This window comes from Antedon mediterranea, chromosome 4, assembly GCF_964355755.1.
Source record: "Antedon mediterranea chromosome 4, ecAntMedi1.1, whole genome shotgun sequence".
In the NCBI taxonomy this organism is placed as follows: domain Eukaryota; kingdom Metazoa; phylum Echinodermata; class Crinoidea; order Comatulida; family Antedonidae; genus Antedon; species Antedon mediterranea.
In genome coordinates, this window is record NC_092673.1 from 557549 (window position 1) to 573086 (window position 15538).

A 15538-nucleotide genomic window follows, 5' to 3' on the forward strand; every position below is an offset into this window, starting at 1 on the left:
TATATTTTCATCATTTCGGTGCACGTTGATTTTAAAGCCTATTTTCCACAGGCGAAATAGTTCGCGCGAATCGAAAGCGCCAGCTTATACGCATGCGTATTCCTGTTTTCATCTTCCCCATCCTTCTTGCGACGACGCAACCAAATATTTAACCAATTACTGTTGTCGCTTCGGGTGTCAACTCACTTTTGCGTTGCGCCACGTCGTTGCGTTGGGAACTAAAACCGTGTTTTTCGGCGCATTACAATCTAAATTCATTGCAAATATTTTGTTTAATGTGTTCATTAAAAGCGAATCGAATAACATTTTATTTCCTCATGAACCTGTTCCCTTGGCAATTTGCAATCAAACAGACTTTTGCCTATTAAGATGTTTTTATATTTTTAAAAAGTGATAATAAAACCATGAATTGAATCGATATGAATAGCGCATTGTATTCCTTATTATTGAATTGGAGACTCAACTCCGATACGTCATAACAGTACAATCATTTTTACTTTATTATTATTTTTTGTATAAACGTAAAATTGACCTTTAAATAGTTGTTAATATAGGATAGAATAATAATATTTTTTATATATGAAATGATTAATATTATTGTCTTCGATGGTTTACAAATTCTATATTCGCCATTATAAAGATATGTTTTCTTGAGACCCATTCGAATTCACTTCAAGAAAAGCGCCCATCGGACTCATACTCGGATACATTGTTATAATTATCATAAAGGAAGTTCATTTTACTTCCTCATGGTTATATCAAGTACGTTAGTTTAGTCTGATTTCGAGCGCCTGATTTAAAACGCTAAATAACGCGACAGTTCAGTGGCCGTTCACAATGCTCATCAACGATTTTCCCGTCATTCTAAATGAGTTTGCGTTACCATCAATTATGATGAAATATTGTTTAAGAGTGGTAACGCTAGATGCGGCGGGAGAAGTTTATTAAAAATCTCAACGTTCATCGATTAAGCAGCGAATTCAATAGATGAATACACTGCAACCTGGCGCTGGTGTTTACATAGGCGACTCAAAATATTCGCAATATACACGTCCTTTGTGAATAATTCTATCTGATTAGCAGGCACACAGGTGGTAAGAAGTAGCGTCGGTATATCCGGATGTACAACGAAATTACGCTGTTCAGATTACTAACAGAGGCGTTAATATTAACGTATAATCGAAACATGTTCGCGATTGTAACGGTGATGTGAGGTGATAATACCATTTTTCATTACGTTATCGATGTTAATACAGTTATACTACACGTTATCGATTAATAATATTATATATTATATAGGTCTACAGTTGGGAAAAAAAACCCCGCCTTATCTGGAATTTATTGTAATTCATATTCGTGGATTGTGAAAGAAGAATAATATCGCCTGGGATATGAAATTTGAACGTGTTGTTAATATTAGGAAGAGCGTTAAGTAGCCGGGTGGTGAGCTGGTTGGCGTTTTGTACGAGCCAGGTGTGAGGTTAATTTGAGCGGGCTGAATAAATAAAAGCGGCTGGGAGAAGCGTAGCTGTGAAACACGATCGACAAGGCAACAGTTATCATGCATATACCGATTTTAATTTGAAATTGTAATTTGTGTGCGCTGCTAAGCCTTCGATAACAATCGTTTAATCAACTAGAGAGAAACAGATCTTCGCATGCCGTTTGTATTCATCGTCTATGCATGCAATTCAATCGAGCTTGACTATTGAACATCTGGGCGCATTCAAAGACAATATCGCTCAAGCGTAGCAACTTAACCACAAACACTTTACACTCAACAGAATAATACGAATTCTCTCCTTGACTCTGTAGAACAAAGCGCTATTTTGATTTCTCGTTCGATATAAATACCCCTTGTACCACCCATGAACGGAACAGAGACAGAGTCAACCCGTGATCATGTGGCAAGCGATGAGTGGGTTGAAACGGGATGGGAAAATTCACCGGACGAGATGAATTTGCCTAGGCCGATGAAATCTGGATCAAGCAGGAAAAATAAACGGAAGCAGAGAGAGCCTAAACGAATTAACACCTCGGATTCCGACAAGCCAGTCATAGAAGATACAGCAGACCATATCGTGTCACAAGGACCATGCTCCGCCGACGAAGCAGACTCTGACAATGAACTTAGTTTAAATACTTCGATGGCTTCTTCTATCGAGACGCATACACCGATACAGGGGAACCCTTTTCCCAGCCCGAGTCCAAGTCCAACTGAACTACAACAACATTCTCCTATTGATTACTCGTTTAGTGCTGGAGAAGATACACCCGTAAAGACACCCAGGAAAAAACACACTCGTTCTTATAAAAATTTAAGTCGTTCGAGACGAATCGTCGCCAACGCACGTGAACGAAACCGTGTACACACGATCAGTGCGGCGTTCGAAGGACTGCGCAGAGCCGTACCGTCGTATTCTCATAACCAAAAACTGTCGAAATTGGCCATATTAAAAATAGCATGTTGCTATATTTTAGCACTTTCTCGTCTAGCAGATGTTGATTGTGCTACTACTACGGACTCTAACGATGACATAAGTTTTGAGGAGTGTGTTGAACTTTGTACGAAAACATTACAGGCCGAAGGCAGATCTAAACGAAGAAAGGTAAGTTATAGTCACAATTATTGGTAGTAGGCCTACCACGAAAAAAAACTCCTCTTTTTGTGCTTCTTCGTGTTGTACTGAGCAGTGAGAAAGAACATAAAAAGTGTGCGTAAATAAGGACATATACATAATGCTCCAGTTGTCACATGTTTAGTTTAGTAAATATATCGTCCAGTTTGCCAAAATATTAAATTGATAATTTACTGAAACGAATTAGGGATATCGGACTTAATGATGGTAACAAAAACACCTTCGTGAAATTCTAAAAAAACCGTTCCCAGTAATAAAAAAAACAAAACCCACATATTTTAACGGTAGACCTATTTAGTTTACTAACGGTTCTGTCGAAATTTCAATTCGTAGTAATGAAAAAAATTTGCCTAAATTATGTTAAATAGGTTTAACCAGTATTTTGCTTGTTACTAAACTCATTCCACTGGATTTGTGTGTCCTATATTATTGCTTTGCAAAACATTATTTCAAAACCTTTGACGTTTAGTTAGCGCAAAGTTCGATCTAACTATTCAAGTCAGATATCTGTCGATCGGATCGATCTTTACATCAGTAAATCATGAATATTAATAATGGAAATTTAATGAGTGTCTATTGATAATTACAACATTTGATGCTTTAGAAAATAAACGTATTGTTTATCAAGTATAGGCCTAAGAAAATTTTGAATTTGATTAATATCCTTATATAGCGTAATGCGTGATATAAGCCCAGGCCTCATGGAGTGTACAGTAGTACGACGTATTATGGTCAGAACCAGTAATCGGTGGTTGCCTCAATAATGTCCATTTCTCAATAGATTTTTTAAAAGTACCGCCTTTATTCATTCAATGTTACATAAAGAACAATTACAGAATCTCGATATATATTATTTTCTGCATATTTTTTGTTATGTTATCTATTACAAAATATATTGCATGTTTAATAAAAAAAAGTTGTTTAGTTATGAAACGTTTGTTAACTTATCATAATAATAATAATCTCAATAGATTATAAAAATTAAGAATTAAAAAATATTTTTTGTAATATTTCAAACCTTCTTATAAATTATATTCGGATAATTATATTGGTGTTGCTTAGCGTGGTCTTACACTAGAATATTGAATCATATAGATATAGTAGTGAACTCCAATATACACGATATGTATCACCTGAACACTTCTATAAATATAGTGCTCGACTAATGCAATAACACTCACTCAATGTGAACTTAGAATTATAATTTTGATACATGGATTTATTAATTTTTTTTTTTATTCGAAATCGACCACACTTACCGGAAACCATGTTCTATTGTTGTTCTTTATACCAACACAAACGACGTTAACAATAGAATTCCGCTTTTTGGAGTATTAGGCCTAAACCTATTTATTTGTCCAAACAAAGATAGAAAGGTCACGTTAGGTTTGTTCTACTTTCTCCACTGTGTTTCATTTAATTTTTTTCCAAAATGTATATTTTTAAAAAGTGTAGAAAAAAAATTTAAAAAAAGAAATAAAACCATGAACAAAATAGAATTATAGTAATATGGAGTATAGGTCAATACACTTTCATACTTGATAATGGTAACTGAATAAAGTGAGTGAGTAAAGTGTTTCCCCCAAAAAACAGATAATATATAGATTTAGATGATTCAGGAACAGTTAAAACATTGAATACAAAGAAATTGAATACAAAATTGTGTGATTTTACTTTTATCTGTATTAGTGTATACAAAACAATTGTTTTATTAGCATTGTATTTACATACCAGCTGTGCAAAGAGGCGTATTCCTAACAAAACATTTTTATTAATTGATGACCTATTCAAAGTGCAATTCGAAAAAGTAATCATGGTTTAAAAAAAAACAAAATTGAATCATGCAAATGTTTTAAACGTGAGTGATATTAGATGTATATTTCCATGCCTCTATACTTATTTAATATTTTATTATTATGTCATTATACTTATAATAATTACGAAGAAAGACCGTTAACGTTTAATCTTTTTTCAGCAGAAGTACTAATCTTCTTGAGTGTATATTTACATTCTACCACCTGTGTATTCAAACCATTCCCTCATTTGCATATTCATTACTGTATTTAGTACTGTATTAGATATAGTAAATAAATCGATGGTTAATTATTTTAAAACATACGAATAAACTTAAATTTCTTAGAAGATGAGTCTGTCTTATATTATAATCGTAATCCTCAGCTGTGTGTCTTATTTAAACCTAACTTAACATTTGTCGCTACTGTATGAATATTTAAACTTTGAACCAATTTAATAGATAATGAAATTCAAATAAAGTTTAATATAGAATAATGAGGTTTTTATAATTGAACTGAATGACTTAATGATTGTGCGAAATTATAGAACTTTGATCTTTGAAAATTACTTCAATATGCTTAAAACATATCCGTACTTAGGCCTAAAACAAATAGTAATATAGCTGTGTTGTATTAAATTAACAAATGATAGTGACTGGACTGGGTACATAAAGCAACATAAAGAGTCAATAAAATTGAATTAAAGGCAATATAATATCAATAAATTTAATAATGTACCGTGATAACTTGATTTCAACAATATAATTTTTATACTATATTCATAACTTAACATAAATTATAATACATCTATATTTGAATGAATTTAAGCCTTCAGACTAACATAATAAATAACTGAATGTCATATGGTGTACTACAGTGATCTGCTGAGTGTGCTAATAATAACCAAATTGAAATGCTGTACTGTCTGTATCACGGATGTTCAATCGTTGGCTGCTTCTTACATGATGGGTTAGGCATATCATTAATATTACTACGGAAAATATATTGTGGACTTTTATTTATTTAAAACATTTTAATTGATTTCTTGATATTTAATTTGTCAATACCCATAAACTAATTAATAATGACAAACCAAATACATTGATAGATCATCATCTTGTTGTCTTGCTTGAAGTATCGAAATATTGGCCTAGCAAATCAGGGAAATCAAACTATCATTAGCCTATTTTCATAGACAGTCTTTAATATTATTAATTTTTTTAATTTAGCGATGCTATACCATTATGACGCGCGCGTGTAAAATTCATAATCATCAACATGTATACGCGCACGTTTAATTGACATTGTAATGTATACGCGCGCGTTAATTGTGTGTTGCCACTATCACAAATGATCAAACCGACACATAACCGTCTGATGCTATAGGCAGAACCAGCATGTTTAGGGTGGTTTGTAATTATATGATGCCTCTGAAAATGTTGTCACTTGGCAGTTTGACTTGAGGGCATAGGTATTTTAGAATTTCCCATCATATACCATAACTGCACGGCGAAAACGTGCGCTTAGGGTGTATTGTGTATTCCAAGAAATATAAGTCCTTTAAGTTCGATAACCGTAGGCCAAAGGTTAAAACGAAAAGTTAAAGAAATGAAGGCGAAACGTCCTCTACTCTCCAAAAAAACCTTAATATTCCCGTATCCTAACAAATATATATAAATACGGTAGTTTTAAGATCTAAAATACCTTTTTTTCTTATTAAATTAATACAAAAATATATATAATTACAATACAAGATATTTCATAACAATCGTCTTAGAAGAGTAGGCAATTTTCCGTCATTCATAATTCACCTGTGACCATTTTAAACGAACAAAATGGACTCCGGTTACTTTTACGTTGCCTTTATCCAAACGTAATGCGTTTACACGCTCAACGTCATAAACGCGTCAAGCGTAATGAACATACGCGTACAATACTCAACGCTTGATGTCGCATACAAACCGAATGAGTTAGGCATACAAGCCCTTGATTTTCGCGTCGAAGAAATAGTTGTCTTTGATCTGCGAACAACCCAATCCTTGTGGTAGAAGTGTCTTAAGCACGTACGCACTGTCACCTAAGCCTTCCCCTGACAATCACGAAACCTATCAACACCACTTCCCCCTCCCTGCCTTGCATTCGTTTCGATAGCTTTCGAAAACTCCTCTGGGCGTGTTTGACAGCTTCGCGCCCCGTCCATAATTGTGGATATACAACAGGGCTTGAGTCATTCGGAAGTACTTCGCACGTCTGCTGGCTCGGTTAATTCCAGAACTGTCAAACATCGAAAAACCTATATCAAGTGCTGTTAATAACTACTACATTGATATTAAACAGCAATAAACCCGGTGGGTTAATTACACGACCATTATATTGCACACATAGAATCTGGCACGTTTTTAATTTGCATAATTCTTATTTCCGTTCAGGGCAAAAGATCGTGTCTTCGGTGTTTTTAAGTAGTGAAACACAACCGGCCGCGGGGATTTGGCGCAAATAAATATTGGGTTTGAAACGGGCTTGTAATTACAGAAATACATACTACAGTGTACCGTATATCTTTTGAGGTGCGAATGTGCGTATTTTGGCGATAATGTAATTAGTATACATCTGCATATCTAGACTTAAGTACGCCTATGTTGTTAGCATCAGTGTACGTGCTGCCTCGATATCAATCTTTAACCCTTTGATGTGTTTTTATTTTCTGTCGGATTTTTATTAAGAGTCGCTACGTCACACAAATCCTTACAACAACCCAATCGGCACTACGATATGCGTCATTGGTTTTACGCTTGCGCAAAGTTCTTACGTATAATATATTGCGTCCTGTTCGTTATCATTGACCCAAAAAGTAATTATTGAGAGGAGAATAGTGTGGTGTGAAAATACCGTCATAATTTGTCTCTGAATTCTATTATGGATGAATGAACCGCTGCATATGAAAGTGTAGATCATGTTTTTCAATATTTCATCTGTTGCCTGAAAATGATGTGAGCGACACGGCAAAAATATAATCTGCGCGAGGTTCAATTGTGATGATTCACGGTGAATTGGGTTTTCTTGATTGATGGGTACGGAGAAGGTCTGTAAACAGTTGCGTGAAGGGGTACCCACCCCCGTCATACCATGGTAGTTAGTTCAAGGGGAACGATCAAGGCGAACAATCAAGGCGAACATTCTGACATTGATTGACATTTTGCCATTATTTTACAGTTCTGTTCTTGTAACGTTTCCTCTAAAATTTCCATCAGGGACGAGTGAAAGTATTGTAAATCGCCTCTTATAAACCTTACTGGTAACAAATGAGTGAGGTGTACGAACTAAATAATGTAGGCCTATGACTCTGTATAATTCAATAGAAACGCGTGTAATTCCATAGTTAATATTTGCGTGTCACTTTGACTGAACATTCACTTTTTAATGCATAAGTTATGACTAAAATGGACTTGATCATACTCCCACCTGCTGTCCCGTGCTTTAGGCTGTGATAGTGTTCGGTAAGAGGAAGATATGATATTATTAGTCTGCGATCCTTCGGGGCTTTATCTGACATGAGTAGGTCACACTACTGTTTTTGTGTGTTATATGGTTCTTTATTCCGTCGGTTTGGATGTTAGTCCAATTTGACTGCTAACATTCCAATTTAGTTGCGACCACTTCTTTGATAGTGTGTCTTTTATTTTGTACATTATTTTCAAAACGTATCTGTAAAACGGACTTGTGTTTAACAAGTTACATTACATGGTTTTTCTAGCCGCACACAATTAGGGTAATAAAATATGCAGTTGAAATTGGTGCTGAGGGGATCGTAAACATATTGTAGTTATATTGCTACATGTTGTTTTTGAGTTTGGCAGACGTGATAGCCCCCCTGGAGGGTATATGCGCACCAGATGGTGTCTCAAACAATCAACATCTGTAGTGTGTAGTTTAATTTATTTTTACTGACTACATTTACTCATATTTCACAATTATGGAAATTGAAGTATTTATGGCTTGTTAATATTTCACACCAAGCGGCTCTACGTACATCTGGGTACGTAACCCGACATTGGTTCTCCCTCAATCACGTGACACGTACGATATAAATAAGAATGATTGCGAGAATCTACGCTTTTTTTTTATAAAGTATATTAATGTGTAATGATGGATGTCTAGGCGTACGTGCGTTGAAAGTGATCGAACCCAATACCGTAATGTAGCATCTCACCTATCAACATTTAAATTACAATGTAATTAAATTACATATAATTAGTGAAACTAATTAATATGGTAATTATAATACAATGATTATATAATATTATGATGTTATTGTTATTGTTATTGTTATTGTTGGTCTGATGAACTTAAAGGACCGTTTTGGTTTCTAAGATAGAATTCGTGAATAAACCAGTAGAATACTGTACTATCTATATACTATAACCAGATGCAAATGTTTTCATGTTTTGGTTAGATTATCGGTGCCGTACCATACTGAAACTAATTAATATGGTAATTAATACAATGATTATTAATCATTAATTAATCTACTTTCTCTGGCCGTAACGAGGTCCCATTTACGTTTTCCGACGATCTTCTTTAATTTCATATCACAATCTTTTGAATTTCAGCCATCATTCATACTATTACTAATGAACTAATTCTTTCTATCTTGAAATTATATTTGATACAATATGATGCGCACACCTGTTTTGGCGCCATGATTGTTACAGCTATTGTCTGTCGGCGAAAATAAAGAAGAAAATGTCCTTAGCATGCGAAGTATAAAGAGTCGTCTTATAATAACGTATTTGTCGCGTGTTATAGATAATCATTGATATTACACACATCAAAATTCGTCGCATACAATTTGAATCTATTGCCTTACAAAGGTGTACCATTAGTTGCCATTGGTTACAGAAAAATATCCAGATGTTCCAAGTAATTTCGTCACGCTTTGTGATCACATACGTTTACGTCATGCTCTGTTTGGAATCATTCAAGCTTGACGATATTAAGTTCTTTTTTTTTGTCGAGAATGATTCGGCCATCTTAATGTTTGATTTGCCAATAATATCATGAATATATTCACTGATTGATAATTCGGTAAATTGTAATAATATTTCTTCATAAAATCACTCGAAAATATGCGATAATTTTGTATCATAATTAATTAAACTGTAGGCTTAATCTTCAAATTTTACTCGATAAATGCACCAGTTTCTTGAATTGCTTTACTATCGCTAATTAATCAGCCTGGCCATTCAATTAAATACAATTATTAACCAAAGTTGCTCTGAATACAATGAAGCACATAGCCAGCTGCATCAAGCCACAATGCATGAATTAAGTACCGTGATTGCCTCCTCCTCTTTGTTCGCAGTTAAATTATAATTTTCAGTAACGAATTAGCAAAGGTACGTTTCTGCTGATTTCGCCCTCTATCGATCACTCTTACATGTTAACTTTTTTAAGTAAATGAATTTGTTATAAATTCTGGTCTAGTTCGTAATTTTTTTGTGTAAAATAAAATTACAGACTTAACCAATTTTTACGGAATTTAATCATTACATTTAGTCAGAGAGAATTCGTTCCATATTTAGTAATATTCGTGAAATCGTACTGTTTTGAATAAATATTTTTATCATTATAGGCCTACTGCTTGTATATTCGTTTTCTTATCTCCATTATTGTACATTTATTTCTATATCACCGTATTGATTTTTTTTTTTTTTGCAGACGGATCTGTGATGGTTAATAGAGGGCGGTATGCAAGATTAGTGTCATGAAGTACATGAAGCGAAGGGTCGTCGACTTGGTCTCTCAAATTCCGTCCCTATACTTGAAGTGCTAATTGTAACATTTGTTGTAAATTATATCGTTTTATTACAGTATTGAATATGTACAGTATATTTAATGTCTGCAAACTTAGTTAATTTATTATCAAAGTCTTTAGTTATATTTTATTTATTTATATCATCAAAATTACATCATATTATAGTACACTATTTATCTTCCCTCCATGACTTTTTAAAATTAATATTTGATTTAATAGTATATCGTAATTGGTATTTTTTAAAGAATCCATCATATGTTATTAGCCAAGCCCGTTGCGTACGTGTGATGTCATGTATAACACACCAGAACCGCAACATTTGACGCGCGTGTCTAAATGCTGATGATAATGGTCAATTTTGGGTACGCGCGCGTCAATTGTTTCTCTGCATGGTGGTTTTATGGCTCTCCATTATGCTTTTTTCAAACTATGTTTTCAATATCCGTCCCACTAAATTTTGGTCGTCGTTGAACGTCTGAAGAACGTGGCCCTTCTTTTACTCGTCCTTACTATTAATTGTCATCAAAGGTTTTAGAATTCTTTGGAAAATGATGATTATTTAGTTTTATTTCCGTCCTATATCTTCTACAATGGTGACTTCCGTCCTACTGCGCATGACATGCAGCAAATTTACATATTTCAAAAGATCTCTCCCTTTTGCTTACCACGTTGTCCTCGGGTTTAAAATCCCTTAATTATTTGCAAACCACATATATATCTTGCTCTATATTCTTACATTATCGTATTTTTAAAAAAATTGTGGACCTACGATTGTTTTTCCACTCAAATTAAATGTTTCTACACTGATCCTATTAGTTATTTTAGGTTTAATGCAATATGTACCTTAATGAAATCAGCGTAATCAACACTTAAGTTTATACTTTGTGCAAATAATAGATTTAGTTAAAATTGTTGTGTAAATGTCTAAAATTCATAATAGATTATCTAATTATATGTGTAGGCTTAGTACTACTGAGTAGTAGACTGAGTATGCTAGTAAATTAAAGGTGCGCCCCTTACGTCGTCGTTAAGGTAATTGCACTGGTATCAGATTTGATCTATTGAAAAAGATATTGCATAACATTCACATCGATTTTTTTTATACATTATTGCTTAGTACAAATTTCTGATTACGTCAGGATTTTTACTGATGTTCGTTGTTCACAACTCATTTAGTTAGAACGTTGTTCCAAAACGTTCAAAACGGTTGTATTACTCTGGCCTTTACTAATTAGTAAGAATAGGCTGTAGATCCTACTTTTTATTCCTTTGATTCGTTGCAAATTCTCGCTACTGTTAGTATGTTCATGGTCAGTAGTTGAATTATAATATTAATTTGATGATTGTATAATGACTAAAGTTAATTATTGATATACCGCCCTCTAAAAACTGATGTCATTGAACTTTTACACGTATTTTGTAAATCTTGTTACTAGTCATCATTGATTGTAATTTTATATAATTGGACTCGTACAGGGTTTTGTCTTTACTGTAATGATCGGGTGCTTATCGACCCGTGAGCCCTTGAGGACTAATAACTACTTAACAAATTCTGCAATATTAAGATTTTTACAACGTAATTTATTCAAGTTTTAAATTCTTATGCTTTTACGTAACGTAATTCAGTTCAACTCGATGTAATTGCACTGCTTAAATTATTAGTGCATCGATGCTAGAATAAAAGAACATCTGAAATATAATGGCTATGTATCGTTATTCATGCAGCAACACTTCACTATTTGACGTCGAGTAACCGAAAAGATTTTTTATATCTAGTTAATGTTAATATTTTTTGAACGACAGGTTTGCGACATAACGCTGGATTCTAACTAGACGTACGGAATTGAATGGCGCGCACACACTAAACGCAAGCAATGTGGTTCCCAAGTAATGTTGACCAATCATAATGCGATGGGTCGTCCGAACTGTCTCGTTTGCGCTTTGCGCACGTCGTTGCGTTGGTTGCACTAAGACGCAGCGCACTGACGTAAACGTAACGCAAGCTAGTTGACCAATGACAAACGCAGTTCGAATAATTCATCGCTTGTGAAGCTTGGTTCCCACTAGAACGTAACGCAAGGACGTAAATGCAACGCAAGCGTTTTAACCAATGACAAGCGAAGTTATAGACAGTTAGCAATCACAAGCGAATAAGCCATCGCTTGTGATTGGTCAATTCACTTGCGTTGCGTTACGTCCTTGTGTTGCGTCGCTAGTGGGAACCACGCTTAAAAGACCAAATTACGTCTTTGCGTTGCGTCCTAGTGGGAACCAAGCTTAAGCTGGTTAATTCCTGCGTTTATTTTTACTGTTACCATATCCATACATTTTAAATTCAAAACATTGTCAACCGGAATTGATTTTCTATATAATTCGCTACTTTCATCAATGTATTCAGTAGTTAAAGCCTGTTACACAAAACATACAAGGACACACGTAATTAATGTAATTAATAAACAATAGGTCACAGGCCGAATATTTTAGGATTCTTCATTAGGACAACGGAAATATGTTTACTCGCCTAATTAGAACTATTGTATATAATTATCGTACTAGAGATCTTTTATGTAATATTACTAACATTATTTTGATTATGCCATGTGTTGCAGTATTATGAGCAACATAATAAACTGAATGAACTTATGAACAAAAGAACGAATGAACGAATGAATGAACGAACGAACGAAACGACGAATGAATGAACGAACAAACGAATGAACGAACGAACGAAACGACGAATGAATGAATGAACGAACGAACGAACGAACGATCTAACGAACGAACGAACGACGAATGAATGAATGAACGAACGATCTAACGAATGAACGAACGAAAGACGAATGAACGAACGAACGAACGACGAATAAACAAACAAACGAACGACGAATAAACGAACAAACGAACGACGAATGAACGAACGAACGAACGACGAATGAACGAACGAACGAACGAACGAACGATCTAACGAACGAACGAATGAATGAACGAACGAATGATGAATCAATAGTAAAAGTAAAGCCAGGTTTTCAAAGTTTTAATTTTATTTTTTCACCGTACTTATGAAATTAGACACAATACTTTATGAAAAATAATAATAATATGCACTTTTAACACAAATATCATAAGTAGATTACCTTCCACTACAAACATATAGTGTCACAAAACAATCTAATTGCACGGCCTTGCGACCTGGTAAATGTGAACTGAATATCAATAGAACGTTAATAATAATTGTTACAATTCGTACACCTGAAAATAATATGAATATTTATAGAAAACGGAACTATAATGCGGATGAGGTGCGAGAGCCCGCAGTGAGTTATATAAATAGACGGTCGTGTAAACACGGTTTATTAAAACAATTTTGTCATTTGTGGTTGGTGGTCGTGGTGGTACAATGACTGAATTATTAAAATTTGTGACAAAATTGTGAATTAATGTCTTTAAAGTTGCTTAAACTTGCTGTCGTTACTATATAAGACTTTCTAACAGCAAAATAGCATTTAAAAAATGGACGAAATAATTCTGTAATTCAAAATCGAGCCAGCCGGCCTTGTTTTGTAGATTGCCTGCACCGTTTACAACGACCAAATAGAATTTTTGCAAATGCTTGTCTAAAATCGCGATTAAAAATGGTATAGATAATTGGGTTGAGCATACTGTTGATGTAACCCACCCACGTGATGAATTGAACTAACTGTGGGCTAACTGAACAAGATGAACAAAAAGGCAGGATGACGTACATAAGAAAAAAAGGAAACCAACAGATACTGAAACATCCTACGATAATACCAAGTGTTCGAGCCGCTTTTCTTTCTTTCTTCAAGTTAATCTTTTGCTGTTGTTGTTTATGTTGGTCGATCAAACTCCACACTTCTCCTACTCGAACGACTCCTTGTTGTATCTGACTTGATGTTTTTTCGTTTTCATCCACCGCTACGTATAAAGGCTCTAACGATCGACGCTCACGAGATTTCGAAAAACTGGTGTTTTTTGAAGATTGAAAGTTTGCTCGCTTTACTGAAGCTTTCTTGATTGGACTATAACTTTGAAGATCTGTTAATTCCATTTCACTTTGTTCAGAAAAGTGTGTTTCACACTCCTCCTTTTTACGAATAGAATTCTTCTTAATTGTATTTGTCTTCAATCTTAAACTTATCCGCGCGGCCCAGTATATTCGTAAATAAACTATGCTCATTAGTAAAAACGGTAAAAAGAAAGAACTCAACGACGACAGAATTATGTATATTTTTTCATCTGACAGATTGCACTGTGCGTCTTCTATGTTATCGTATGAATAGCGTTCGTGGTCATCTAACCAAAATAACGGCGGCACAGAGACTAGGATACTCACTATCCAAACTACCGCTATCGCGGTCAGTACGCGGCAACGCGTTCGTTTTGCGGCGTAATTGATGGAATCAGTAATCGCCCAATATCGATCTAAAGCTATTGCACAAAGGTTTAAAATAGACGCTGTACATAAACATACATCTAACGTACGCCATAGGTCACATACTGTAAAACTCATCGGCCAATATCCTATTAAGTAATAATACACACTTATCGGAAGAACAAAAACAGCAACCGTCAAATCGGCAGCGGCAAGCGAAACGATAAAATAGTTTTGAACAGTTTGTAATGCTCGTTGCGTAACAATGGACACAATAACAAGAATGTTACCGATAATTGTTGTAATGATAATAATAGATAACGTGAGAGTGATCAGTCCGATCTTGTAACTGTCCCACGTCCATCTCTCGTCCGGCTCTGTAGTCGTAGCTGTAAAATTGAAGAATTCCGTCATCCTGTAATAATATTGCGTCAAAATATTGCGTTATCAATATACGGCGTTACGGTATCAATATACGGCGTTACCAATATACTGCGTTACCAATACTGCGTTACCAATATACTGCGTTATCAATAATACTGCGTTACCAATACTGCGTTACCAATACTGCGTTACCAATATACTGCGTTACCAATATACTGCGGTATCAATATACTGCGTTACCAATTAACTACGTTACGAATATACTGAAATATCTTTAGAATTAATATTGTTCAACTAATAGCAATATATAACTTCCTTTCCAACAAATTCAAAGTATAACAGCTATATGCGTTGTGTTATCGAAAAACGCCCTTCATTCTGGAATGCTTTTGGAAGAAATGCGTTGTTGCTTTCTTGTTTCGAGATTTTATAAATAATTCTCCTACTGGATAAAATCAGAGAAACTTCTCAACGAAGTGCTAATTAGTCTTGTGGCCTCTGATGATCCAAATCA

The 15538-nt window shown here is 34.6% G+C and overlaps 2 protein-coding genes across 2 annotated transcripts; one reads left to right on the forward strand and one right to left on the reverse strand.

Annotated features, from left to right (window-relative positions):
- Positions 1 to 1096: 1096 nt before the first annotated feature.
- LOC140047494 (uncharacterized) lies at positions 1097 to 11936 on the forward strand. Its single transcript, XM_072092537.1, has 2 exons — positions 1097 to 2609; positions 10151 to 11936. Exons 1-2 carry the CDS (start codon positions 1869 to 1871, stop codon positions 10160 to 10162), a joined length of 753 nt encoding a protein of 250 aa, XP_071948638.1. The 5' UTR covers positions 1097 to 1868; the 3' UTR covers positions 10163 to 11936.
- Positions 11937 to 13779: 1843 nt separating this feature from the next.
- On the reverse strand, positions 13780 to 15138 carry LOC140046625 (probable G-protein coupled receptor No18). The gene has a single exon (XM_072091320.1). It carries the CDS (start codon positions 15052 to 15054, stop codon positions 13780 to 13782), a length of 1275 nt encoding a protein of 424 aa, XP_071947421.1. The 5' UTR covers positions 15055 to 15138.
- Between the last annotated feature and the right edge of the window lie 400 nt (positions 15139 to 15538).